The 27,082-nt window shown below is 48.4% G+C and overlaps 1 protein-coding gene across 1 annotated transcript in view; it reads left to right on the top strand.

The window, feature by feature from the left end:
• Positions 1 to 27,082, top strand: part of GHR (growth hormone receptor) — a 215,942-nt gene that overhangs the window by 100,067 nt on the left and 88,793 nt on the right. The window contains exon 2 of the mRNA XM_090276143.1: positions 2,441 to 2,521. Coding sequence (XP_090132269.1) covers positions 2,441 to 2,521 — 81 coding nt within the window. The remainder of the gene's footprint in view (positions 1 to 2,440; positions 2,522 to 27,082) is intronic.

The following is a 27,082-nucleotide window of genomic DNA, read 5'->3' as shown; positions in this document are numbered from 1 at the left end:
AGCATGTGGGCAGGGGCAGGCAGCAGCTACTATTCCCCTGAAGCAAAATTCACATGAGTCTGGCGTCTGCCCTGTCTCTGGGACTTGCCCGGAGAGGTGGCCTCCAAACCAGCGGAAGCCCCCCTCTGAGACATGCCAGTGTCTTTATACCCCGAGTCAGCGAGGAAGCAAACGCACAGCCTGGGCACTGGGAACCAGTTACCACCAGACGGCCAGAGCGCGTGTGCCCCTGCAGGCTCCTGGGCCTGCCACCAAGTGTGCGAGGCGTGGCAGGGAAGGCTCACTCTGTATTGCAGAGTCCTGCTCCGCACAGTGTTTCCTACTTTAAAAAAATACTTAAAAAATGAAATTTAAAAGGAAATATCCAGTTACCAACCGGGTGGCGTTTTGAGCCCATTAACATATTTGTTTTTAGCCTTTTTATGAGCTTCTGCGGCAGGCCTCGAACTATTCACCCAGGAGCAGAGGACCTAGGGCAGCGGTTCTCAACCTGTGGGTTGCGACCCCTCTGGGGGTCGAACGACCCTTTCACAGGGGTTGCCTAAGACCATCGGAAAACATATATATAATTACATATTGTTTTTGTGATTGATCACTATGCTTTAATTATGTTCAATTTGTAACAATGAAAATACAGTCTGCATATCAGATATTTACATTACGATTCATAACAGTAGCAAAATTACAGTTATGAACTAGCAACAAAAATAATTTTACGGTTGGGGGTCACCACAACAGGAGGAACTGTATTAAAGGGCCGCGGCATTAGGAAGGGTGAGAACCACTGACCTAGGGAGACAGGCTCAGTGATTCCCACCGGCCGAGCAGATGAGGATGGTGCGAGGCCATTCGGCAGGGCCTCGCAGGTTAGCGATGTAAACCACGAAGTGTGTTCATCTGCACGGTCCCTTCGGTCCTATCAGGGACTCCCGGGGAGTGTGTGTGAGGGGGTTCAGACACAGGAAGAGATTCCGTTTATGTAGAGATGCGTTTTCTTGAATTGTTTTAAGAACACAATGTTATATGGAACAAAAATGTGATGGGTGCCCTGACCTGCTGTGGCTCAGCGAGTTGGGTGTTGTCCTGCAAAGCAGAAGGTCGCCGCTTCGATTCTGATCAGGGTACATGCCTGGGTTGCAGGCTGGTCCCTGGTTGGGGGCGTGCAAGAGGCAGCCAATCGGAGCTTCTCTCCCTCTCTTTCTCCCTCCCATCCCCTCTCTCTAAAAACAAATAAATAAATTTTTCTTTTTAAATGATGTTTTGTTCATTGTCTAGAAATGCAAGTATAGAACCGGAGACATTTTAAACCTATTCAGCATGATGCAGCCATTACCCATGAAAACAAACATTCTTGTCCATCATTCCAGCCTGATGAGGGGTTGTGGGAAGGGCTATCTCATTGTTGTCAAGAACGTACAATAACAAAAATGAGGCCCAGAGAGACCTGGTGGAGCTCCCAGGGTGAGGACCAGGCATGTCTCCTCAGTGACCTGTGACATTTTATGGGAACAGTGACATCCATTCGGTGCTGCAACAGCTCTCCAAAGGGCAGTGCACTGAGTTCATTTAGAATCAGCCCAAACTCGCCCCCTCAGAGATCTTGGAAGGGGACACCTGGTTCATTTAGTGCAAAGAAGCTTATGTCCCCCAGGCAAAGGGGACTGCCGGCCGAGGCATGCCGATCTGATGCCCCGCTCATCAACCTGAAGGACGGGCTCAAGGTGTGGCCACACTTGGGATTCCAAGCAGCTAGAGGCACGAACTGACCCTTGCGTGAGCCTGAGGAGTTCACATTCCTCCTAAAGCTACTTAAAAACCCAGGAGGCTAGCAGGTGTCCTAGGGAGGCCACCTGGGCAGAAGGTTTGTTTTCTTTGGCTCCTCACCTTCCCCTTTCTGCTGCTCTCCAGCTGAGCCTCCTTGGATGGCTTGTTAGCTTCGTAGGTTGAGTGTTAATTGAGGTCTTTTGTTCACGGGGAATCGCACTGGAGAAGTTTTACTATTACAGCGGGTTGTTTAGTTTGTCCTTTTATAGCCCGTCCAGCTCCAGGCCCAGGCTTGGTGATACTGCGGACAAGCTTTTCTCTCTCCGGTGCCAGTGAAAGCAAACCACACTGGCCCCATTATTGGGGGGCAGTGCGTGGAGGTTATTTGTAGTGGGGTAGTTCTATGGCTCTGGGCCAGGGCGTGAATACCTCTAGGGCCCATGTTATTTCCTGAGGCCAGCCCCGACGGGGAGTAAAATTTATCACCACCTGCTGTTGGCTCTCGTGAAAAGGGGAAAAATATGAGACTCTGGGGGCATTGGAAGACTGACTAGGATTTCTTCTAGAACTGACAGGCATGTCAGCTCATTTTCAGCTTAAAGTCTTTAAACAGCATTTAATGGTAATGGTCTGCTTTGAGTTGGCTTCATCTTATGCTTTTTTTGTGTGATTGCAGGTCCTACAGGTATGGATCTCTGGAAGCTGCTGTTGACCTTGGCAGTAGCTGGCTCAAGTGATGCTCTTCCTGGGCGTGATGGTGAGTTCTGCTTTCCCATTTCCATCCACAGTGTTTTGAAATAACAGTGAACTCTCTTTGTGAAGTCTGAGTTCTTTGGTTGGTTTAATCAAAATATGTAAGTTTAAATAGCAACAAATAGGAAACTTACCTTTAAAATCATAAACTCGATATTTTGCCAGGAACACAGTAGCCAGCTTTGGCATCTGGTGTGTCCACGTCAAAAATAAATGCTGCAGATCATGCTGAGGGTGTTTATGTGAAGGCAAGCCAGGCCTCTTAGTCCTCAGGCTCTGGGGAAGACACTGGAATTACGCTGAAGGGTTATTAACCTACTGATCCCTAGCTCATCTGTGATGGAGGCTAGCACAGCCTCTTTGCAGAGCTCAGGATGAAGGCCTCTTAATCATATTCTCGGACAGTGGAAATTGCAGCTTTCAAGTAAATTTCACATCTTCCTTTCTGGGTGATTATCCTTTGGCTAAGTATGAAGGAAGAGACTCTTGAAATAGTGAATAATATAGTCAGAAATCCTGAGCTTCCCTGGCCACCTCTGCAGATCTTCCTTGCCTGTACCCTCTTCCTAGTGGAAAAGTCTCAATCTGTTCAAACTTATGTCTCAGAACAAGAAAGGGTCATGAAAGGAAGTGGGAAGACAGGTTTTTCTGTCCAGAAAGAAAACTGTGTTCACAAAGGGGCAGGGGCCTTTTTGAAAAATTGTCTTGGGTACTTGACTTGTTTCCTGGCATAGAGGAGAGAAACGGTCTAGTTCTCCTAAGCTGGGACACTTCCCACTGTTGCTTTAAGAGCAGCTGACCCCCGACCCACCGGGCAGCTCGTGTTGGAAAACACAGCTTCATAGCAGAGGTGGTGCCTTCAGGTGCCCTCCCTGAACTTGGAGCCCAAAATAAGTTTGTAGCAGTGAGCTGCTGAGGGCAACTAGGGTAACTAGGAAAACAAAAAAGGTAAAATATGTTCTTTTATCTCTTAAAGCACGTTAAAAATATTTATAGAAAAGAAGCCATAATTGTTTGAAATATTTTCGGGTCTCTCTGGCGTTATAATGTCAACATTGTGCAAGTCAGACAGAGAGAGAATCGCAGGCTCCGTTTCAGCAGCTTTTCTTAAGGCTGGTTTTAGACCCTGGTTCCAAGCCAAAGGGTGACAGCTGAGGTCCTTGCTATTCCAAAACCATGGTGGCTTCATCTCGACTTGCTGCGTTAAGGTGACTTTCATCCCACTGGGCACGGCTTGAGGAATTTTAAAAATCTGTGAAATGAAAAGTATGGCAAAGGAAATCTTTAAAGGTGTATCTTTTAAAAAAATGTATCCCCAGCTGAAAGACTGGAGCTCAGGTTACAATTTAGACCTAGAGAGGCTGTAACCTGCGAGTATCTATGTCAGCTGCTTTGACATTTTAGCTTTGACCTAAACCTTTAGCTTCAGAAGGAAAGTGGAGAAAACAACACCACTCGCTGGCTTCATGTTTGCCTTTTATTTTGCTTAATGATAAGTTTTTGTTTGCTTGTTTGCTTTGTTTCTTTGCTTAGTGGGCTAACCAGAATTCCTTTGAGGTACGTGGCTACTGCAGAATTCCACCTTACAGTGGCCTGGGATTGTTACAGATGCTGCCTGATGTTTCTGTAAGAAGGTGTAGATAGATGAGCGTGTTCAAACATGAGCACACCCTTCTGGCCATCTCTCTGATGTATTTAGCCAAAGAGATCATGCGTCACAGCGGGCATCGCATGTCAGACAACATTCGTGGGCCACGCCAGGTCCGGATGGTAGCCAAATCGTTTTACTTTTATTTCCTCTCCCATTGTATAAGATAGACTAAAAATACAGGTGAGGATTTTTTTTTAAAGCAGAAAACACTACTGGGTTTCACCATCCACTCATTCGAGTTCTGGGCCGTGAGTAAAAGACATGGCCCTGCTGAGTAAGGGACCTGGGGAGTGTCCCCTGCGGAAACATCGCCAGGAGCTGGGAGAAGGTGACAGATCCCTGTGCCTGGGGAAGGTTGGCACTTAGGCTGTCGAGCAGAGATTTTCTTGCCTGGGCAGGTGAGCAATTAGAAGTATACTGGCCCTGAGAGGCTTTTTTATTAAGTCTAATTGCCCTACGGGAAACGTGATGAGCATGCAACACTGAACAGTGCCACCATTGTATTAGCTGCAGTGTCGCAACAGGTCCTCTCTCACCGTCTCTCGTCTCTGCGTCTGCTCCTCAGGGCACATTACATGGTCTCGGGGAGAATGTCTTATTCCAGGGTCAGGAGTGACCCACAGGGCCTCCCTTCAGAGGGCTTCCCAGGGCTGGCCTCTCTGCTGGCTGCATCTGAACAGCTCCTTCTGGGAGGTGTGTTTAATGGGAGCTCTGCTTAGAGGTCTGATGCATGTGAAGAGTCTTCAGAAAAGTGCCTGTTACCAGCGAGCTCCTCTTAGTTCTATTTCCGTCAGTCCACACCCGAGCATGCTCTGTGACCTCAGCAGCCTGCGGTGGGAGCAGGCCTGCCCCACAAAAGCTGAGTCTAGCTGGGTTGTGATAAATGTCTAGAAATTAATGACTGTATAGCTTTCAGGTCTAGATTGTGTGACGAATACTAATGGGCAGGATGCACTGAAAAAGAATAGATCAGGGTGGACTGGACTAGTTAATTCAACAAATTCAACGTACAGGTTTTTTCCCCCAGAGCTTTCTCTTTTCTAAGATCGAATTTAGGGTTACGACGGGCTCAGTAATTCTCTCCTCAAGGAACTTACCCTGAGTGAAGCGATCAGGGTCGTCGTCGTCGGCAGCCGTCCGTCTCGAGAGACGATGGTGTAGCTTCTTAAGAGTCTATCTGCACCGCCGAGAATGGCTGTGCAGTCCGACTCGGGAGTGACACGGTATCTGTCTCCTCCCGTGTTGAATCGACATCTTGCGATGACGCTGGAGTGTCCTCTCCAGTGAAGCTGAAGCTACAGAGCCTGGGCAGGGTGATATGGAGGGTCTGCTGTTGCCCATGCAGCAGACCCCCCCTCTCTTCGCAGCTGAAGGGTCCAAGGGAAAGACGGAGTCAATACAGCTTGGCTTCAGGTGCGCCGCAGGAGTTGCCGGTGTTGACTACAACGTCAAACCGCCTTAGGGACTCCGGCTCCGGATTTTCTGTCGGGGTTTACTCCCTTAGCCTTTCCCCTGAAGAGGTATGCCGCAAGGCAGCGGAGGTTTTTTGGAGTCAGAGTTTTCCTTCTCTGATGAAGCGATCAGGGTATACACAAAGAATTACGGTAGGAGGCAGCGTCTGTTAACTGCGGAAATGGCAGCCGAACTGTAGGGACTTCGAGAGCCCTTCAGGAGAAGCCGGAACACTGGGTCAGGGCTGTGAAGTCTGCGGCGAGCAGGAGGCGATGCCAGGAAGAGCGGCCGTGACAGAGAAACAACACGGACGTGGGGACAGGTGCCGACGTGGGGTGCGCGCGGAGAACCATGCTCGCAGGTACAGGGCGCCGCGCTAGGAGGTGCGCGGCTCCTTTGCACACGCTTGGTACCAACAGGTAGTTGGGGAGCACCTGCTTCGTGGATGTCATCGGGTTAACGTGGCTGGAGTGTGTGGTACAGGAGCACTGTGTTTGTCACAGATTTGAGTTCCACTATAGAAGGCCTCGCAAGGGTAAGAGCTTCATATACAAGGCAAGGCTTCCGGGGCCTTGAAGCGTGCCTGGCATTTGGAGAAGAAGAGCTGAGAGAGGAGGTAACGCCATATCCTGCAAATCGTAGTTCTTCTTAAAGTTGTAGGCCAAAAGCGCTACGTACATCCATGTACATCAGCTCGTGATAGAACATTATGTGTATGTAATATTTATATATAGCATCTATAATATATATTATATGTATATATGTACATATCCACACATTATATATAAATATTATATTAGCTATATAATTAAAAATATATATATTAGGTGTGGCTTGCAGACAAAGCACATAATTAGTATCTTACCACTCTAAAGGTTAAAAAGTTCTATCTTCTTCTATACCTCTCAAATAAGCAACTTATACAAGGAGTGGGAAGCCATGTCTTGAAGGAACCAGGATCCCCAAAATAGTGTCCTGTGTGTATCTTCGAATATTTTCCATAAACCTATGCAAACTGACACAATACTTACCTAAAAGAAAAGACACCACTGTTCTCACTGCGAACACATCAGAAATAACGGCTCAATAGAAGAAACGTTTAGGTTTCTAAATAGTCCCTACGCCCTTACGGTTGAAGCTCCGTGGAGCCCTGAGAGATGGCCAGGACATAAAGGATATATTTCAGGCAAGTATTAGAGTCACGGTGTTAGTGGGTGAACAGGAAGGAGTGCGCCTGCTAAGTGTTTTCAAGGAGGAGAAAACGATGCAAAGCCTTCCATTCGCACTGAAAGTGATGAGAGAAACCACAGAGCTTTGGATCTCTGCTGTCTTGACTGTCACTACAAGGCAGGAAGGAATCTTACAGTCTCTTCCCGTGCTGTGACCCAAGTCCACGTAATCAGCAGCCCCGTGTCACCTGGTGCTGCTGGTATCACACCCGGCTTTGACATTGGAGTTCAGCAGGTCACAGCAGGCCGGGTCGTAGAGCTTCCGGTCTTATCTATCCAGATGGGGCCAACGGAGGGCAGGAATGGAGACCTTCAGAGATAATGATGCAGATCAGTCTTTCAGCAAGGTTTCCTCAAGCACTGTTGTGGGTTCAAGGGGGAGATTTAACTTTATGTTTTGCCTTTAAGAGGCTCATGGTCTGTAGAAGAGCCGACGGACAAGTCAACATCGTGTGATTCTGGTCCCCTTAGGTTACGGATGAGTTTTAAGCAGGGCACCAATACCGCCCGATTTTCAGTTTGGAACTCATACTGGTAACAGGATCAAAGAGAAGTTGAGGGAGATGAATGTGCAGGAGGAGGGTTGTACCAGGTCAGCGGGGAGGTGACGTAAGTGTGACCGCGGTGGTGAAAAACAGATGGATCACAGGCAGATGTTGAGATGCGATCACCAGCACCTGGCAGGGTTCTGACTTCAGGAACTGTCAGAGCTTCCTTACGCCATCCATTGCAAAGGGTCCACATTTTTATCAACATCAGTCATGACTCACTTTAACGCAGTGAGGTCCTGGAACACAGCTCAGCCTATGCACGGAACAGCTCTGAGAGGGAGGAAACGCGCTGAGACTGAAGACCGCAGAGAACCTAAGCCTCCCTTGTTTTATACCGTTTCCTAGGACACCTGCCCGTGCCTGGCGCGGGTCCCACCGCCGTCCGCTCCTCCCCGCGGCGTGGCTGTGGTGCGGCTCCGGCTGCTGCCCACTGGGAGGCCGCGGCTCAGACACAGACCCGAGCTTCCTCCCCGTGTGGTCTCTGGATATTTACGACTCTAACCCCGAGACCTTGACATATACCCCCAGATCTTTTCCTCATCGCTGGAGTATGTGTTTACCTCATCAAATGCAGGAAACTGTGTGCAGGGTGCATCGAGAGAAGCAAAGCTCTGCACTGGGCAGAATCTGGGGGGTCGGCTGGGCCTGCACGGTACTAAGGGTCTCACCCCACAACACGGATGGCCGTGGAGCGCACAGGTGTGGGCGTCAGCTCGCTGTTGATACGAGGACTGGAGCCACCCGAGAATAGGGCAGACTCTGGGTGTCCGTTGCACACATGCCAACGATCAGCTGCATTTGTAATCTTCCGCCTAAGATCCCAACCATCACAGGACAAGAGCCAGTCCCAGGATGCAAATCGCTACACGTCTTCGTTCAAGGGGTAAACAGGACCGAGATTGCCATTTGACGTGCGATGCTGGCCACGGCTCTTGTTCACGGACACGCCTGGTTTCTTGCATCTGGCTTCACACTAACCCAGGTTCAGCTGTGCGGAAGGTCATGCCAGCTCGGACCAGGCCAGCCGGCCAGCTGCTGCCTGAGATCACCTGCCCCAGCCCCTCAGTCCCCCAGCACACTTCCCCAGGCCACCCCTCTCGGAAGGGCCCTGTGGTTGGTGATTTTCTCCTTGCTGTGAATTTAAGTCAATGGGTTATTTTCCCAAAGGTGGTTTTCGTGTAAGCCTCTACCTTAATCTCTGCGTGATAAAGAACTTGAGGCATTTCAGAGCCATCAGCAAAGGCGTCTTTGGACGCCCAGCCCCCGCTCCCGGTAACTGCCCGCTTATGCCTGGTACTGTGCACCTTACCTTGTCGTCAGGCACGGTCACTGGCAGCCACAACCCCGACCACCCTAACTTTCACATGGCAACCCGGTGCTTCCAACAACTCTCACAGGACTGCTAAAGGAATGCCCTCGACAGCATCACCCTCACACCCAAGCAAAGCTTCCACCCCATCCGCCCTTGGAAGCATGCAGGTGGCTGCGATGTGTGACGTAGGCAGGCTCTGAAACCCACTGCGGCTGGTCGTGCAGACAGATCTGTGCAGCCCAGCAGGCCCGGGGCCCGGAGCGCTTCTGCAGCCTCAGCTGCACATCAGTTTTCTATTTCCCACATCTCTTCAAAGTGAACCATGATATTTCATCAGATACATCCATCAGAAAGCTCTGTTTCTGTTTATACCACAACTTACTGGCCTGAAGCCTTAACCTTAATTACAGTGTCTGCATCATCACCTCTGCAGGTGTCAGCGCATGACGGACCATGTCCCAACCCTGCAGAAAACGTTTCAGGATGTTACCATAGAAGTTCTCAGAAAGAGGCTGGATGCAGGGGAGAGGTGGGGGGAGGGGGACAGGAGGGAGAAGGGGGACATTTCTGTGTGTCCCTCTTCTAAATGAAACCGTCATGACACCCAGGTTTCAAGATGTGTGACAAAGTCTGGACGGAGCTTGAAATACAGAGTTTAATTTCTTCAAGTAATTGATGAAATGACCCCTGCAAAGCCTGTGGCATAAATTGTTATAGATTGAAAAGTCACTAGACCTTCATATCCAGGAGGATGGTGTCTGCATCCCTGTATCCCTGTCCTCTAGCATTTTGATACATCGAGTAGACTTCTGTTGATTTGTTGAGTGAATGAATGAATCAGCATCTGAATCCTAGCCTGGGGCTTTCCCAATCATACCCCACATTTGTCACTAATGCTCTCTATCTCTAGTCCTAACCAGAGATGGGGTGAATTAGGACCCCTTCCATCACAGGAGGTGTGGGGGGGGGGGTTTAGAAATAGCTGTACACTGTAGAATCCAGGACCAGTGGCCACCAAGAAGCCCCAAGCATCCCTGTGCCCTACGTTAAGCCTTGATTTGGGGGCTTTCCCTGTTGAGGGAATGATTGCAATATTTTACTATAAATTTCAGACTGCACCAGGGCCAGAACTCTGCCCAGCTGACCAATGCCTAGGAGCCTGATGACTGTCCTTTTTCCAGGTGACTGAACTCTGTACCCTGTGCACCAGCCACTGGCCATCACCCTGCATTGACTGAACAAGTCACCCAGACCAGCCTCCTGATAACACCTTTATCTGCACTTCACCTACCTGATTAAATCTCCTCAAATATTGACAGGCATAGTGAGGTATAATGAGGCCTGCAGATTTCAAATCCAAGTTTTCTCTGCCCCTCTGGACATTGAACTTGACATTATGAAAGACTCTGATTAGGAATCATATGAATAGCTGGATCAATTTTCCCAGCCCCATCCTTTGAATACCAGGTCTTTCCAATTTTCCAACCAGAGCCCATCTTGAAGTATGAAATTCTCAAAATTAAAAGCCCAAGTTATATTGATATAATCCTTAATTTCTTAATATCTGAATTTGATTTTTTTTTAAATGGTATTTTGTGTGTCTGCTCATCTTTTAGTAAAACACTGCAAATTTATGTAAGGGGAAATAATAATGAATAGAATATTTGGCTTTCAGATAGCCATGTGCTATGGGTGTATATTAATAGGGTCACATTAATGGAGATTGAATTGGTGATATTTAGCCTTGACTTCCCCAAAAGTCAAGGAAAGGAGCATTTTGTGGCTGCCTAACCTTTAGGACATACCCTCCCCTACCCAGCCATTGACCCAGCTGCTTCCTTGGTCGGAGCACGAGGCACCATGCTTTTCTGAACAACAGCCATTGAAAGGATGTGTTGGGATGACGGTAGGGCAACAAACAGGGAAATGGGGGACGTCATCCTGCCCCATGTCAGGGCACCGTCTGGCCAGATCAGCTTTCAAGGAATAGAATGCAGGGAAGTACCCGACGTGGCTGCTCAGACATTCCTGGCTAGGTTTACAAGCTGGTGTGTATCACTGGGCCCGACTTTCTTTGCAAGCGTGCCGGGACTGCACTCTCTGGGTGTTTGCTCGGAACCTCATAAGCATGGTTGACTAGCTCTCTGTTCCCTTTGCAGCTATCTCTGAGCCTGACTTCCTGGAAAGCTCTTATCAAGGAAAAGAAGGATCTAGGTGAATAGCTGTACATCTCCTGGCCATAGCTGTGTGTCAGACTCACATTTATAGAGCAGTTGTGAGTGTCAGAGGCACACAGTATCTCTGCTCCGCAGTGGGACCCAACTGTCCTGTTTTCACTGAATGCGTGCTAAAAATCTGTATTCTCAGGTCTAACAAACTTACTTGAGAAGAAAATAGAGAAATATTAAAGACAAAAATAAGAGGATATTAAGCACTTCCATTAACAGAAGTTGTATGTAAAATGAAACTACACCCTGTTGAGTTTTGGTGGGGGGACGGCGAGTTCTTCAATATGTTGGCTGGGGTGGGTCAACTAATGCCTTAAAGCCGAAGGTGGAAGGAAAGATGAAATGAGGAGACTGTGGCCACTGCCGAGCCCACACTTGGCATTCAGTAACTACTGTGTGGGTTGCTGAATATTTCTGCAGTTAGTGGCCACGGGCTCAGCTGGATCTGCATTTGGAGGGGCTGTGCACGGTGTCCCCTGGCTGCTGTGATCCGCCCATGGCTATCACTTCCTTGGAGCAGCCAGGAGCTTAGACTGTCAGAGGAGAGTGGAGGGGAGGTTGGTCAGGTGGCCTTGGCTGGTGCTCAGAGAACCCACAGAGAGCGCAGGGAGGAGGACCAATAGCAGCCATGTCTGATCACGTTCCTTCTTCTCTTCCATGGTCAGGAAAAGCAGTTGAGATTAGGGATTCGAGGGCATCGACTTTGCAAGAATTGTGTTTGAGTCCCAGCTCTGCCATGCTTTTTACAGCTGAGTTTCCCAGAAGTCAGATGCTGAAGCAAGGATTCAAATGAAAATAAATGGTTAGAAAATGACCCAGAGAAAAACTGATGGAGGAGTAGGGAAATGAGACAGGTCGAGAAACCAAGTAAGGATGCGATACCAAGTCATGTCCGACGATGGGCTGAGGGGCGGTGGGCTGCATGTGTGTCTCGGGGCCTTTGGAAGCAGTGTTTCAAGTTGGCCAGGTCAGGGCTAACCCCAGGAGGAGGATATAAATCCCTAGACACTCTCCATCCATTCTCCAAGTGCAAAGAGCAAGGTGGCTCCAGCGGCCAAGGGCAGCCAACAGAGACACTGTGCGGGGTGTCAGAGCAAAAGCACACGGGCCGTCTGCACAAGAATGGTTAAGGGCCTACACCTGGCTGCGCTGACCTCGGCCGTTTCATATACCCTCTGCTCTCAGTTTTCTCTTGTGTTCGATGGGAGGAGAATAACTGTTTAAAGCCATTAGGGAGGTACCGCAGGCAATCCCCCTGTTGAGACTGCACAAGAAAGGCACCTGAGTTGTCAATAACTGGTAACTTCTGTTGGCTCCAAGTTGAGTCACTACACACCCCAAGGTCTAACCAAACATGCAAACGAAACAGACGTGCATAATTTGATTTAAAACATTATGTACCGAAGGGAAGCAGTTCAGTTGCATCAGGAAGTTCGGGAAGCTGGAGCTAATTTAAACAATGATTGCAACAAAGCTGTCTAGAAGAGGATTCTCGTGTTCGAGATGTTTCAGCAATAGGACGACGACATGATGGCGCGTCTTAGTAAGACTACTATGTTAACAGTTTTAACAGTGAGTGTGCAGGAGGTGAGGTTGGTGAAACCTTAGTCACCTAGTTCTTACACTTCTAATACTAATAAATGTAAATCTGATGAATACAGCAGGTGGCTCTGGAGTGAGATGATGGGTGTTGGGAGTGGTAATGGGTGCGTCCATTCAGTGACCATCCTTGAGTGCTTGTCCTGTGACAGACAGGATACCAAGAGGGGAGAGGCACGGTCCCCCAGGTCAGTCACCGGGTGCCCTGGGGATGTGCAGACACAGAATGAAAACCGATTTATAGCAATAACCATAGAAGCATTTTCGTGAATCCAGTTTTAACTACTTGATACTTAATCCCTTGGTTAATCCCCACAGCAATGCGAAGAGGAAAGTTCCATCCGTGCCCTGTGGTCAGTAAGGACACCAAGAATAATTATGTAACTAGTTTACGTAACTGGTGAAGGCAAAAGGGCAAGTTCAGCCCAGGCAGTCTGACCCCAGAGGGTGCTCTCTCCACTGCCGCTGGGTCCTGGGATACCGTGGAGGTGAACTAACTATAGTGCTCACCTCTGCGGCATTTTAGCTGACGGGTGGCAGCTGCATCTGTTTTACGCGACCTCGCAAAAGAATCACAGTTCGGTGGAAAAACAGGCAGTGATCCCATGAACTTGTATCAATCCTCTAAGAGTCTGATTCATTAAGTTTAATGGAGCACTAAGCTGTCAGTTTTGGACCTCATTATTTCATGTTATATGTATAGATGTGTGCGTGTTGCATTTCTGTATGTGTACATTTGATATGTAAAACCTGTGAGTAATATTAGTTATTCATGGGTATGTCTGTATGAAATATACAAGACTTATAAGTTGTGGGGGATTTCCCCAAAGCAAATGGACAGCTTTTCCTGAGGTTCAATCAGTAGCCAAGGATTGTCGGGACAGGAGACACACCTTCCCCTCTGAAAAACCAACTTCATGAACAGAACCTCCTGGGCCTCTGAACAACACCCTCTGGTACCGCCAGCCCATTACCTGCAAGGCTTTCCCACAGTGTTCTCGGGAGGGCCAGGGACCGTCTTATGGAATCAATTCTCGATTTTCTTTTCTGCGTCATTCCTGGATTCTTCACGAATGCAGACGCTATCACAGGAAAGCCGTCTCCGCTCTCTGCGGGCACGTCTGCAGAATTGTTCTACACACACCTCACTATTATACTGTCACTTCTGCCTCTTTTTAGATCTATGCCTCCTCCCCCACCCCCAAAGCCTTTCCCATCCTCACAGAATTAACATTCCCTGTTTTGTACATGGGACTTGGGTTGGGCATAACATTGTTCTTATACCATTTTTTCTGTTAGGGTTTTTCCATATAAATCCGTGGAAGTGAAACTAAGCTCACAGAAACAGAGGTCTTCCCATTCGCTGGAATTTCTTTGTTGTAATGTTCTTCTAGGAGAAAGGTTAATTGTCAGAAGAGGAAACTGTATCAAGGACTTCCTTAAAAACGATTTGGGATGTCTTCTTCGCCGTTAGAGATCCCGTCTAATGGTGTTATGGGAAAAAACATTAACCAGTTCACAACTCTGGATTATGAATCCAATTATGTCAGTAATCAGCTCTGTGGTTAGGGGCAAAAGCTCTTAATTTCCAATAAACTCAGTTGCTCATCTATTAATAAAACTTTACAGGGAGATAAATCTAATCTGTTCCTTTCACTCCTAAAATATTTTTCTATTATTTCTTAAATGTGGTCATGGTACTCTGCAAGAGATTCCTTCACACCAAGCCCTGGTGATGGACATTTTTCTCTTGGCCTTTTGAAAAAATCAGTTACTAGAGTGGAGACAAGGCAGGCAGGCTCACCCGACCTGCAGATGATGTAAAACCAAGGATAGTTAATATGCTTCATGACAGACGTGGGATTCAGAATATCTTGACAGCCTACAGTAATCAAAACTACTGAGGGCTAAAGCAGCCGAGACAAAATTTGACAGGGATTAACGTAAAGTCCTGTGTCTAGCTCTTGGAAAAATAAGATAAAGGAAGGGAAAGTCCTGGCTTCCAGCAAGTTCTCTAAGAGTCTTGACTGTTATTTAGTCCATTGCATGGATAACGTAACTAACCTGTGATGATGTCACTGCCAGAGTAAACTAGCTCCAGCTGCCTTCATAGAAGAGGGTTCTGGAACTAGGAAGGCACCAGCCCTTTGTCCTCTGCCCTGGCCTAACCTAGCCAGAATAATCTGGTGAGTCGCGGCCATCAAGATTTAAGAAGGGGGGCACACAATGCAATATACAGGTCATGTGTTGCAGAAATATGCACTTGACATCTATGTCATGTTATTAAGCAATGTCACCCCAGTAAACTTAGTTTAAAAAAAAAGTTAAAAGAAAATATTTAAGAAGGCTATTGATAAACCAGAACCACACAGACTTGATGGTGAAGTCTCCTGAAATCATGTGAAAGGAACTGGAGGTGGAAGATCTGAGGGTGACAAAGGAGCGATAGCAGCACATCACATTGAAGAGGGCTGGAACCGGTCCTTCTGAGGTGGCGTGGTAACCTCGTATCGCAGACCGGAACCGTGGCCTGGAAACCAGACCTAGTCACGCAGGCACTTCTGTCAGCTTCAACGCCTTGCTCAGAAAGCCACGCATGAGAATTGAACGAAACAGCAACTTAAGTACCTGGCAGACTTACTGGTAAAAGATGAGTTTTCAGTAAAGGCTCATCTCCTCTTCGTTTACCTTCTCTTCGTGAGGGGGAAAACAAGGACAGTTAAATGGCTGTTCGGGAAAGTACTTCATGCCAATTGCAATGACCCCAAAATGGAATGAATTGCAGGGAGACGGGTGAGTGAAAGTGCAGGAGTGAGGAGCTGATGTGCCAAGGCCCCACTCTGGTGCCCAATCCCCACCCCCACCCCCATTGCCCAAGCACGGCTTCCTGGAAGAATGGTTTTGATGTCTGTCCCACAGCGGGCTTCCAGGTGCGATGTCATGTGAATAAAGAATTGGGCAAGTTAGTAAAAGGCAGAAACTCAGTGGATAAGACAATCCCCACGGACCCCCTGTCCCGCCTGTTCTGTGGGCATGCGCACCGTCGCAAGCGGCGGCCTCTGCTGCTGGAGACTGCGTTGTCAAAGATCTGAGTGTGTCACTCCGCCACGCCTGCTAGGAGAGGGGATCGTTCTGTAGTCATGAAAAGACACTCAGGCATGACAAACGAGATTTCTGGCTGCCTCCCTGCCTCCCCCGAACCTCTGCTGTCTCTGACTTCCTGCTTGCTCAAAGGCAAGAGAAGGCATGAGCTTACCAGAGTGTATTTTGACTCTGGGGTTCCCTTTAAACAGCTGATATTTAAATTTTCTTAGTTCTCTCTAGCTGTGCCCCTAAGCAGCTTTCATCATCAGAAACAGCTGATCTTGCAAGCACTCTGAAATGCCCCAGACAGTGAACTCCTTCTCCTGCTGCTGCACGGAAGCACGCAGATGCTAGGGACACCCAAGTGCCTTTGCTAAAGGAACAAGCGTTCCTCCTGGGCCAGCGATCAGTCATCACACCGTGAACCTGCCATTCCCAGAGTTTTTGGTCGGTGTGTTTGCATGTTTTCTAGGGAGAGGGTTACATACAAGAAGTAGTTTTATATGGCACACTGGGGAATTCCTTACAGAATATACGTAATCAGAACAATGTTCTTGGACAGGAACTCACAGGAAAAAGGGTTTTCAGAGATTGAGGGCCCAGATAAGGGCTCCTGAGCCTTGGCACTGTTGACCTTTTAGGCCAGATAATTGTGTGTGGGGGAGGGGAGGGGCCCTGTGCATGGTAACGTGCTTAGCAGCATCCATGACCTCTACCCCCTAGGTGGTACCAGTAACACCCAGCACCCTCAGTTGTTACAATCAAAAGGTCTCTAGACATGGTTAACTGTTCCCTAGCAGGGGGAGAAATGGCCCCCAGCTGAGAACCACTGGCCTAGATCCAGTGATTGCATGTTGACATGACAGGGTCCAGGGTTACTGTAGGAGTCAAATTAGATAAAACAAGTTTTAGGATCTTTAAAAGTACGACAGATGTTTATACAGATAGTTACAGTAGACCCCTTATCTTGCACTGCTTCCTTTGTTCATCGAAGACTTTCTGAGCCAGGTGCTAGAGACCCATACATAAGTAAACCTTGGGAGGCTTAGAGGTTTGTCAGAGAGGTAAGAAGAAAAAGAAGGGTCATCCCATAATGAGCATATGTATACAACATGCACAAAATGTGGTGGGAACCCCAAGAAAAGAAGGGCTGCCTTGGAACCAAACCCTAGAAAACCAGTTGGCCTGTGGAGCTGAAGGTCGGCAGCAATTACCAGTTGACTAATTGCGACTAATTCCTTGTTACGCCATGCCGGCCGTGTATTCAAGTGGTTTTGCCAGAAGCATCAAAGGTACATGCTGACAGGCAGTATGTAGCATAGATTAAGGTATTATCATTTTTTAGGGCTATGAAATATGAAGGAGCAACTTAAGAACTGAAGTTGTCACAGAGATCTATCATTTTCCCCTGTCCTTTTTCATTCCCGCTCCGATGATAGCAAACAATCAAACAAAAATAGTAAATTAAGATAAAAACTCCAACCCAGATTTCCTTAAGCTGAGTCACAAATATCAGAGTAATACCAGGCCAAAGCAGGAGCTCAGTCCCAAAGATATTCTTCAAGTGGACTTTGATCAATTCATTTCAGGTCACTTGATTCAAAAAGAAACATTCTTAGCACCGTGGACACCTGTGAGATGCTCTAAATCTGACATTGTATATTTAGATAGAAATAATTCTCTCTAAGTAATGTCCTGCTAGTACCAAGGAGATTGGGTGGACCATCACGAAAGGACCAGAATTTTCAAGCTTTCCTCTAGGGTATTGGCTCTTAAATAATCATTAACAAGGAAACCCTATATATAAAAGCCGATGTGCCCGATGGAGCTATATTTACATTAAAAGCTGCAGTGTGTCCCCTTCTGAACCTCCCCTGTGACTTTACCTAGTCACAAGGGTTGACCAGCGCCAGAGTGGTTAGCTTTAGTGTGGGCCGCACTAACGGTTATGAGTCACGTGTTTTGGAAGAGCTCTCTTAGAGCCTGTCCGTCACACTCATTGATGAAGACTGCAACAACTTAAAGGTCAGCTAACACACCCTGGTGAATGCACAGTCACATCCAAGTGCTTCCAACAAATGCTTCCTGTCCCTTCTCTTTGACAGCTTCCAGGACTAGAGGCTGCTGGGGTGACCAGGGAGGCAGTCGTGACCGTTGGTTAAAGACACATGGGAGAGTGTGGTACTGCAAAGCCAGCTCTTGAAATTAGTATAATTGTTGGGAGATTAAATTTCCTCCGTCTAAGACCTGCCTTTTACCACCATAGTTAAGGTTCCGTTAATATGGATCATTCCACATACTGAACGGTCACACATGCCTTTGGAATAATCACGCCACGCTGTTTCCCCCAGTATTGCCAGAGAGACAAACAGACAAACAGCTGACAGGATCTCATGGTGCATTCAGAATCCTTGTGAGAACTTCCCCAACAATTTTTCATCTCAATTTGATTATATTTGTGAGAAACAAATGTACCAAAATGGGCATAAGCCCATGTCAATAGCCCTGACTGGGCGGCTTATTATAAAAACCTAGTCTGTATTATAATTTATACACCAGAATTGTATTGGATAGATTCTTGTCTTATCTCCAGGTTGAGCTGATTGTCTTCAGCTTCCCTCACTTGGGAAAAAAAAAACTTTTGTTTTTCCATAAACTTATCAGGCATCAATTCATTCAGCAAACTTTTTGAGGACTACTATGTGCCAGGCACTGTTCTAGGTGCTTCAAATGCTCAGTGAACGAGAAAGATTAAAACTCCAGCTGTCATGAAGCTTTCCTTAGCTGTGTGTGTGTGTGTGTGTGTGTGTGTCAGAAGGCATGTGGGAGGGTGAGGCAGACAATGGGCTGTACAATAATAATCAAATTAACATCTTAGAAGATGAAAAACCTTTAAGGAAAACTATTCCATTTGTTCCTCCTTGGACTGGACCCAAAAGTTGACTTTGAATATTTTATATGAATCCTCTAAGTTTGAAATGTTGGAAACCAATTGGAAATAATTTGACATTTAACTTGCCCTCGTGGTCTGTCTGGAGACCGCAGCCCGAGACTCTCTGTTGATGGATGAGGAAGCCCAGCCCCGCAGGGTGACCGGCAGGAGCGGGGCCCAGACGCAGACTCTGCTGTGTCTAGCCTTGAACAGCAGGGGGCCGGCCTGGTTGCTGGAATCTGCTTGGAAATCTGTTTTGAAACCCTGCGACGCTGGACAAGTCCTCAGGTGCATGACGAGCTGGCATCCTCGTGGGAGAGCTGTCAACAGCGGAAAGACGTTGAGATGGACCCTTATGAAATCACCCTACTCTCCTGCTTTGCAAGCCAGCCACCGAAATGTGACCCCCGGTGGACGTGCCCTCGCTCATCTGCCTCACTCACCCCTGACCCTGTCCTTGTGCTCCGGGAGCACCAGCAGCACGGCTGGGGGCGGGTCCGTTGGCCTCGCCGACTTGGCTTTCCCCTGTTCCTGTCTCCATTCCTGTTCTGCCTGCAACTTGGTCTCAGCCATCACTCTTAGAGTCCCGCTAACTTGCTTGGTGAAAAGAGTGTTTATAAAGCCCTGGCTACTGTGGCTCAGTGGATTGAGCGTCGGCCTGCGAGCCAAGTGTCGCTGGTCCGATTCCCAGTCAGGGCACATGACTAGGTTGCACGTCAGGTCCCCAGTTGGGGGCACGAGTGAGAGGCAACCACATAGCGGGGGGGAAAAAAAAGAAAGAAAAGAGTGTTTGTAAATCCGGGTTAAGAACAGAATTGAAACAGTACCACATGTCATGAAAAAATGGAATGAACGGAAGTCAACACCCCGGCTTCTCAACTGTACAGGGGGCTCTGAATCTTCCTGCTCACAAGCTGGCGTGAGGCTGCAAAGGTTAAGAGAGTGTGTCTGTAACAACGCTGAAAACTGCGTGGCGATTCGCACCCTAGCAGTTTCAGGTACTTCTGCCCATTCTTTCTCTAAAGACAGGTTGGTAGAGGCAGAGACAAGTGTCCTGTCATTTTGAAGGCTGCTGTTGGTCAGGACCTCAGGCATCCAGGGAGACTAACCGTGGCTGTTTCTCAGAATAAGATGGGAGTTTTGGGAAAACTACAGATTCATAAGCTCCAAGCCTAGAGATTCTGATGCATCAGACCTAGCATGAGGCCCTGGAGTCTGCTTGCTTGCACGTTTTGTGTTCGTCATTGTTTACTTTAGGAAACCTCCAAACATAAATCTGAAGATTAGCTGGTACCGGAAACCTTGCTCCAACTTCCTACGAATGCTGAGCTCCTCTTTTCATCCCTGGCTCCGCTTAAAGTGGAAACCATGAACTACTCAGGCTCTCATCCTTTCTACTCAGTTAACGTGTCTCCTTGCACCCCCACTACTTGGCACCCCACCTTGACAGGCGGTGCTGCCAAGCATCCCCAAGAATCCATTGTGACGTCCTCTCCTTTCCACCTGCTGCCCTCTAGTGGAGGTGCTGACAAGCAGCCACCTGTCCCAGCGGCAGCCCCAGGGGCGACCCGTCCCAGCTGGTGAGCTGGTGGGGGTCAGTGCAGGTCCCCACGGAGCTGCCCGCAGACCACAGCTGTGCGAGAGGTCATCACCTCAAGCAGCGTGGACCCTGTTGGCACACAGCTTACGTTTAGAGCCGAGCTTAATAAGGACCTCAGCATCTATTTATGGTTTATGTCCAGGTTTCAGGAATTCACCTGGAAAGGATTCGCCTTGGGTTATTTTTGCATCTTTGTCCGTCATTTCTTTTGCTGTCATTTACCTAAGTTACACCTCACGCAGAAATTCCACCTCAAGGCTCTTCCCTACCTCGCCCAACCTTGGGAGTTTTCAAATCTTGCAAAAAAACAAATAATAATGATGATGATAAAGGTATATTTCTGACATCTTTGCCGTTTCGAAGCTTTTAGTTCCAGGAGACAGGGACAGACGCGAACGACTGTTAACGGTGTCACGGGCACTTCGGGAGGCGTCCACCTTGCATCGCTTCGAGACCCTGTGAGGGCCCGTCATGCACCCTTGAGAAGGCTGAGAGCTTGAGAGGATGGAGGTCACACAGGGAGGTAGAGGCACGTCACGCAGGGGGTTACGGAGCCAGAACCAGCGCCCAGGCTGGCGGATGGGCAGCCGCAGGTGGCTCCTGTCCTGTGCTGCTGGCCCGCGCGCCGTGACCGTGCAGCCAGCCACTTCGTAATAAATACTAGCATCCGTGGTGCGTGAGGTGAAGTCCCATGGTCCTGTTTTCATAGGAAAGTCACTCAACGTTTCTTTGCACTGATGTTTGGTAACCAGTGCATCTCTGCCCAGCCCGCCCCCCAGCTCCTCATGTTAACCTCCTGCCCCCAAAACTGGTTAGCCCAGGGCCTCGGCAGGTGGGCGAGCGTGGGCGGGGGGCGGGGCCCGCACCGGCCGCGGAACTGGCGCGAAGTTGAGGACAGATACAACGGGGCAGACGCCACTACCCCTGCGAGCTTCGGTGACACAAAATCGATATCGATATTAACCAGAAGAGCAGGACTCGCGGGCCAAACACCTTGAAAAGGAGAGACTCCTGCAGTGCGGTGATCACGTGGGGTCCGGTGGGCGCTGGACACACACGCACGCGCGCACACGCACGCACACCTGCACACCTGCAGTTTAATGCTCTGCGTCCAGCGTCAGTTTACCCTTTTTTATGTTGGTAGTTTTTCACCCTCCTCTTATCCTTGATTATTAATACCTTGGTAAGTGAGTTTTTAATTAATATTTTTACCAAAACGATGTAAGATTTCATTTGACCGATTCTTCTTTTCGTCCTGATTTTTCTTTTCTTACTACCGTATATGACTACTGTTGGAATACTATCATCCAACCCATTTAATTTCTTAACTGGAATGTATGTGCACAGTTCTATGCAGATGAGAGAATTTGCTCTGAGTCCCAGACCCACCCTTGATGCTATGTGGATCTGGATCTCCATTCTCCGCACTCCTGCCATTGTTAACCTTGTTAACCTCGGCCAGGTATGCGAACTCGAGTGAGACTCAGTTTCCCCACTAAAATCGGGATAACGTAAGCGCTTGACTCGAGCAGGCTCTTGCCGCTCCGTGAGCACTGCCTTCCTTGGTATGACCAGTGAGCCTCTGACTAGGTGAGTGAAAACTGTATTAATTAAACCTAAGTAGCCATCGGTTGTATCCGAATGCTGCAGTGTGCAGGAATGCTGCATCGCTTTCCTGTCTGGTAGACGCTCGGCTGAGAGGACCCCCTCTAGCTGCTTTTCTCTCCTGTGATTTTTCTGGTTCGTAAGTCGCCTAAGAACAAACACTAAACTGACATATTAAAGAGATCCTAAGTTAAGCCTTTACAGAACACGTACACTGACGTAAGTACCAGCATCTCACTTTCCATTTAATTTTACGGCTGTGGGTTCGAGTTCTGTGGGGCGGGGCACAGCTGGCTGGGTGGCGGAAGGTCCAGGCAGGGAGTCCTTCTCCAGATGCTGCTCCAGGAGTGCCCTCTGCAGCTCTCTGTGCTTCCTTCCCACAGCCAAGCACCTGCAGGCTTGCAGGTCTCAGAAGCATGGCCATGCACCCTCCTGCCTCCTCTTGCTGCTTACTTACTTCGTTACTGTTCTCATGGCTTACTTGTTTAAAATCAAAATTAAAAAAGAAAAAAGTGTATTCCCTGAAGTTTGCCCCCCTTAAAGTCTCAGGACTCTGAGGAATAACCATCTTTTTATTTGCTGATGACTAGATAAAGGTGTGCATATAATCCCTGCAGCAAGCTTGAAAATAGAAAAGGGAGTCGGTATGGCTGAGAGACAGAACGCTGCCTGAGCCCACAGTGCCGACCTGCCCAGAATGACGGGGGCGGTCGGCTCCGAGGCGGCAAAGCAGGGAGCGGGCAGAGAGCACACCGCATTTGACCCCTGCCTCTCCCACCTGAAGGTCTGTGGCCTTGGGGAAGGAGCTTCACCTCTCTCTGCCTCGGTGTCCTCTTATGTAAAAGGGGACATTGGGAGTGCCCAGCATACAGGATACCATGAGGATTCAGTAAGTTCATACCTGTAGAGAGCTCTCAAATCCATCTGGCGCAGACATGCTTGTAAGCTGTTATTGTTATAAAAGTAACGAAAGAGCCCTGACTGGTGTGCCTGGGCATCGTCCCCGAAAGGGAAAGGTCACCTGTTCAGCTCCCGGTCAGGGCACGTACGAGAGGCAGCCAAGGGATGTGTCTCTCTCACATGGATGTTTCTCTTTCTGTCTTTTTCCCTTCCTTCGCTTCTCTCTCAAAATAAATAAATAAATAAATATTTTATTTTATTTTATTTTTTTAAGTGAAGAAAGAAAACCTGGACTCTCAGGGTTTGGTGGGTTCAGATCATGTTTTCCTTTCTTCCTCCTCCTCAGCCTTCTCTCACCGCACCCTGCTCCCCTCCAATCTACCCTGCCTCCCACCTCTCTCCCTCCCAGCTTACGAGTTTTCAGCCCATGTATGGAAGACAAGAAGACGTGTGCTCTCGGGAGGGTGCCATGTGCTTTCTGTACTTTTCAGCTGAAGAGACTGTATCCAGCAGTCCTGGGTTTTAGGACAACAGGAAGCTTGTTTTCTTAAGAAGTGGCTTTAACGTTTTGATAAGCGCCTGGATCTCTTTGTACGGGGACAAAAGAGGGCAGGTGGGCTCAGGTGTCTAATGCATGACCACTGAGGGGTGTCATGGTGCTGCCAGGACTCTGAAAAGCTCACCTGTCTTATGTCACCAACCTTGGTTTTAGATGCTATGTTTGCTGCAGGTGACATTCATGGTGCACGTGGAAGACACAGTCCAGAAACAGAGTCCCCCTTGGGCCTTTGGGGCCTTTGGTGTGTCTTCCCAGACTCCCCGCTCCTCACCCTCCTCAGCGAGGCCCCACTGACCTCAAAGGGCCTTTCTTGCCAGGTCGTGAAGTGCATCTGAGCCAGAGGGCTGGGATCACAGCCAAATCTGAATGAAGATGCAAAATGGATGACTAAAAAAAGCCCAAGCACGTGGCCCTGGGTATGGCAGATGCCCGTGGTTTATAAATAACATGGATCGGGAAAGGGGGGGAGAGTCAAAATAATAACTTGTTGTCCAGGACTTGAGGTCAGTCTTGCTAGTTCTAATACGGAACCCAAAAGTGATACAGCTTTAAAAAATGGGCTCCCTGAACCAGAGGAACTGCACCTGGGCTTATTTATTTTCTTATCAAGATGTTTTCAAGTTTGGCAATAGGCGTTTTTTGAACAGGATTTCTATTATTTGGAATACATTGGAAAACCTTGTATAATTTTCAAGCAAGCGACTGAAAACAAAACAATACAAAAGCCAGAAACAAACGCCATCAAAGGATTTTGCTTCTCTGAGGCCGGTCTAAGGCGGGGATGCTCCAGAAACAGGGGTGTTTGCTGAAATGGTCTCCTTCTCCTCTCCCTGAAGCCGCCGTCGCAGAGGGGGGACGGACCTCACCCGGCAGGAGTGAGGGGAACAGGAAACCAGTCCCTCGGGAAACTTTTGTTTTTCTTTTCCCCCCTTTCTGTTTTTGGCTTTGTTTTTCCCTGGTCTCGAAACCAAACGGGATTTGAATTCTGGTCCAGAACTCCTGGGACCGGGGGTCAAGAAAAGCCACTGCGAGGCCGGAATCGGCGATCTTATCAGCCCCTCCTCCTTCCTCCCCGGGAGCCCTGCGCACACACGAGGGCCAGCCTTCCTGTTCCACGGGGAAAGTTTTGCTCCTTCTCTTTCACGTGGGGCTTTGAACTTCCGGGCATATCTTGGCTGTTGTTTTCTTTAAAGAAACAGAGGCTTGGTTTGTTCTTTCACAAACACTTTCCCCGGCCGAGGGAGACCATGGCCAATGAACAAACATGGTGAGAAGCTTAGACCCGTGGGGACCACCTGCTTCTTCTCCAAGAGCTAGACCCTGGTTCCTGCCCTCCGTCCCTTCTTCCCACTTCCCACTCCACCTCCATTGCCTCCGCTCTCTGTGGCCCCGTGGGAGCCCCTCGCTGTGACTTCTGATCTTCCCAGAAGAGCAACCATTGACTCGGGCCAGTCTTCTGAGAAGGGAATGTCCTTGACTTCGGTCCTGGCCAGGACAGGACCCTTGTCTTTGCCAGAGAAGGCTGCGCTGGGGAGGCTAAGATGTTCAGCGTTAACGTGCATTGTTGAAAGTTGTGATGATTGGCGTCTGCTCTGAACCTCATTTTCCCAATCACAATGATTCCTCGAGTGACATGCAGCTCCCGGGGTGTCAGGGAAGCTGCCAGGATGGCCTAGGCTTTGCCAGGTTGGGGTGCACAGTGACACGGAGTGCCCCATACTTTCGCAGGAGAATTGCAATTCCTAACTGGGGACTCGACTTTTTCTCCAAATTCACTGGAGCGTTTTAGCTGATTTTTGTCCATTAGTTGAATCTAATGTGATCTTTTAGATTGGAAATCCTGCTCTTCCTTGAAAATCATACCCCAGACTGTTTGGGATTCTTTAAGTAACTTCCTGAGTCATTTGTTTACCCATCCATGAGTTCACTTAAGTTTATACAACATACATGAGAGACTACGTACGTCGCCTGCCCCGCTGGAACGGAGAAACACTGTCTGAGCCCTACCGCCCTCCACAGGTCAGGTCACGCTTTCCTGACGGAAGTGGGGGGCGTTGCCTGTAATGATTCCTTCTTAGGGCGCCCACGCTGGCTTTCAATGATTGCACAAACTCTCCCATAGTCCGTTCTAGAATGTTACTGGGGATGGAGGTTAAAGGAATCCACTTTTTTAACCTAGTCAGACATTGGCATATCTGCTATATTTGTCCTTGGAATAGCCTCAGAAATAACCAGTCGTTTATGGGCCCGTTTTAGGATCTGGAGTAAAATTCGTCTGATTGTGAACGTTTGAACTCATCGCTAGCTTTGAGGCTGTGCTTACTGTCTCACTGACTTTAGCCTTCAGTTTTATTAACCACGTTCATTCTGTACCCTCCAGACCCCACATTATTACCCTTGACCGAGAAGAAGGAAATTCTGTACAAATTCCCCTTTGCTTTCCCTACTGGGAGTTGGATCAGCTTTTCTTGTTGTTTTCATAGTATTTTAGATTTCTTGGGGATGAGAAAAAATGTACCTCAGTTAATAGCTTTTTACCTTTTAAGTGTTAAATTCTGAACTATTGATTATTGCATCATTTTTTTTAAAATCTAGAGTCTGTATGTGCACGTGTGTGTGTGGTGTGTGTCTGTGTGCATGCACGTGTGTGTGGTGTGAGGTGTGTGCACATGCATGTGTGTGTGTGCACGCGTGTGGTGCATGCGGTGTGTGTATGGTGTGTGTGCGCGCACACGTGTGTGTGGTGTGTGCAAATGCGTGTGTGGTGTGTGTCTGTGTCTATGGACCGGTGCATGTTTTTCAGGATTGACTTGGCCTCTCTCTTTCAGTGCATCCTGAATATTTCAAGGCCTTTTGCACTCCATGGGAGAGTGCAGCTACCCATGCATGAGGTTTAATGTAAGGTGGAGATGATTCCTTCGAATTAAGTTGTTATTCTTGGAATAAATAAGAAGTCTCAAAATTACAATGTAAACATAGCGAACCATGAGATTTGTTACCGCTCCCTGGCAGAACCAGGTGAAACCCGAGGCCATGAGGTGCAGGTGGAGGGGATGGTGGTGAGAGGCTCAGAGCCAGGGAGCGGCTCTCGGGCCCCGGGAGCCAGCAGGACGTCATTGGAAGTCGGGGAGGAGAAAGGCAACAGGAGCCGATTGCTCCGTTCATCAGGGTTCATGGGGAGCCTGCCGCGTGCCCGCGTCCTCCTGGGTTCACTGAAAAGAGGGAGGGAAACACAGAATGAGGTGAGAGTAATGAGACACAGCACCCCTGCACCCCCAGTCCCAGCGGGGCCAGTGCGGAGGTGGACCTGCTTTTCTGTTCTGAACACACAGCCAAACACTCCATCAAAGGAATAAACTGCAGACAACTTCTACTTTGACACATCATGTTTAAATAATGATAACATCCCGGAAGAGTCTATGTGTTGCCATTTAAAGAGGTTTAAGATTAGAATGGAAAAGGAAGGAAGGGGAAGTGCGTCTGTGGAGAGAGTTGTAAGACTCGGGTTCTTCACTCAGCTGCTACAAATGGGGTGTTTTCGTTTGCTCCCTTCCTGGTGGACTTTCAGTGAGGAGAGGGGCTGCTGTGTTGGCAGCATGCCAGACACGAGGTCAGGAAGATGCAAACACAGGTCCATCTAAGAGTCTGGAGTTTCTGGCCCCCGAAAATCACACACAGATCGTCAGCCTTTGACGCATGTTCAGACTGCAAACCAAGTCAGAACATTACAAAGGTTCTTGTGTTTGTTTTATTTTTATTACAACCAATTATTCCTGGGTTTTTGCTACTTAAACTCTGCTGTGGGAGACTGGTCAGGGACTCGCAGGATCTGCAGCTCGGTGCACGTGCCTGGGGCTAATGGA

The sequence above is a fragment of the Furipterus horrens genome, unplaced genomic scaffold (genome assembly GCF_987537825.1).
Source record: "Furipterus horrens unplaced genomic scaffold, mFurHor1.1.pri manual_scaffold_5, whole genome shotgun sequence".
Lineage (NCBI taxonomy): Eukaryota > Metazoa > Chordata > Mammalia > Chiroptera > Furipteridae > Furipterus > Furipterus horrens.
The sequence above is the reverse complement of the archived record's forward strand: the minus strand, read 5'-3'. Positions and strand labels throughout refer to the sequence as shown.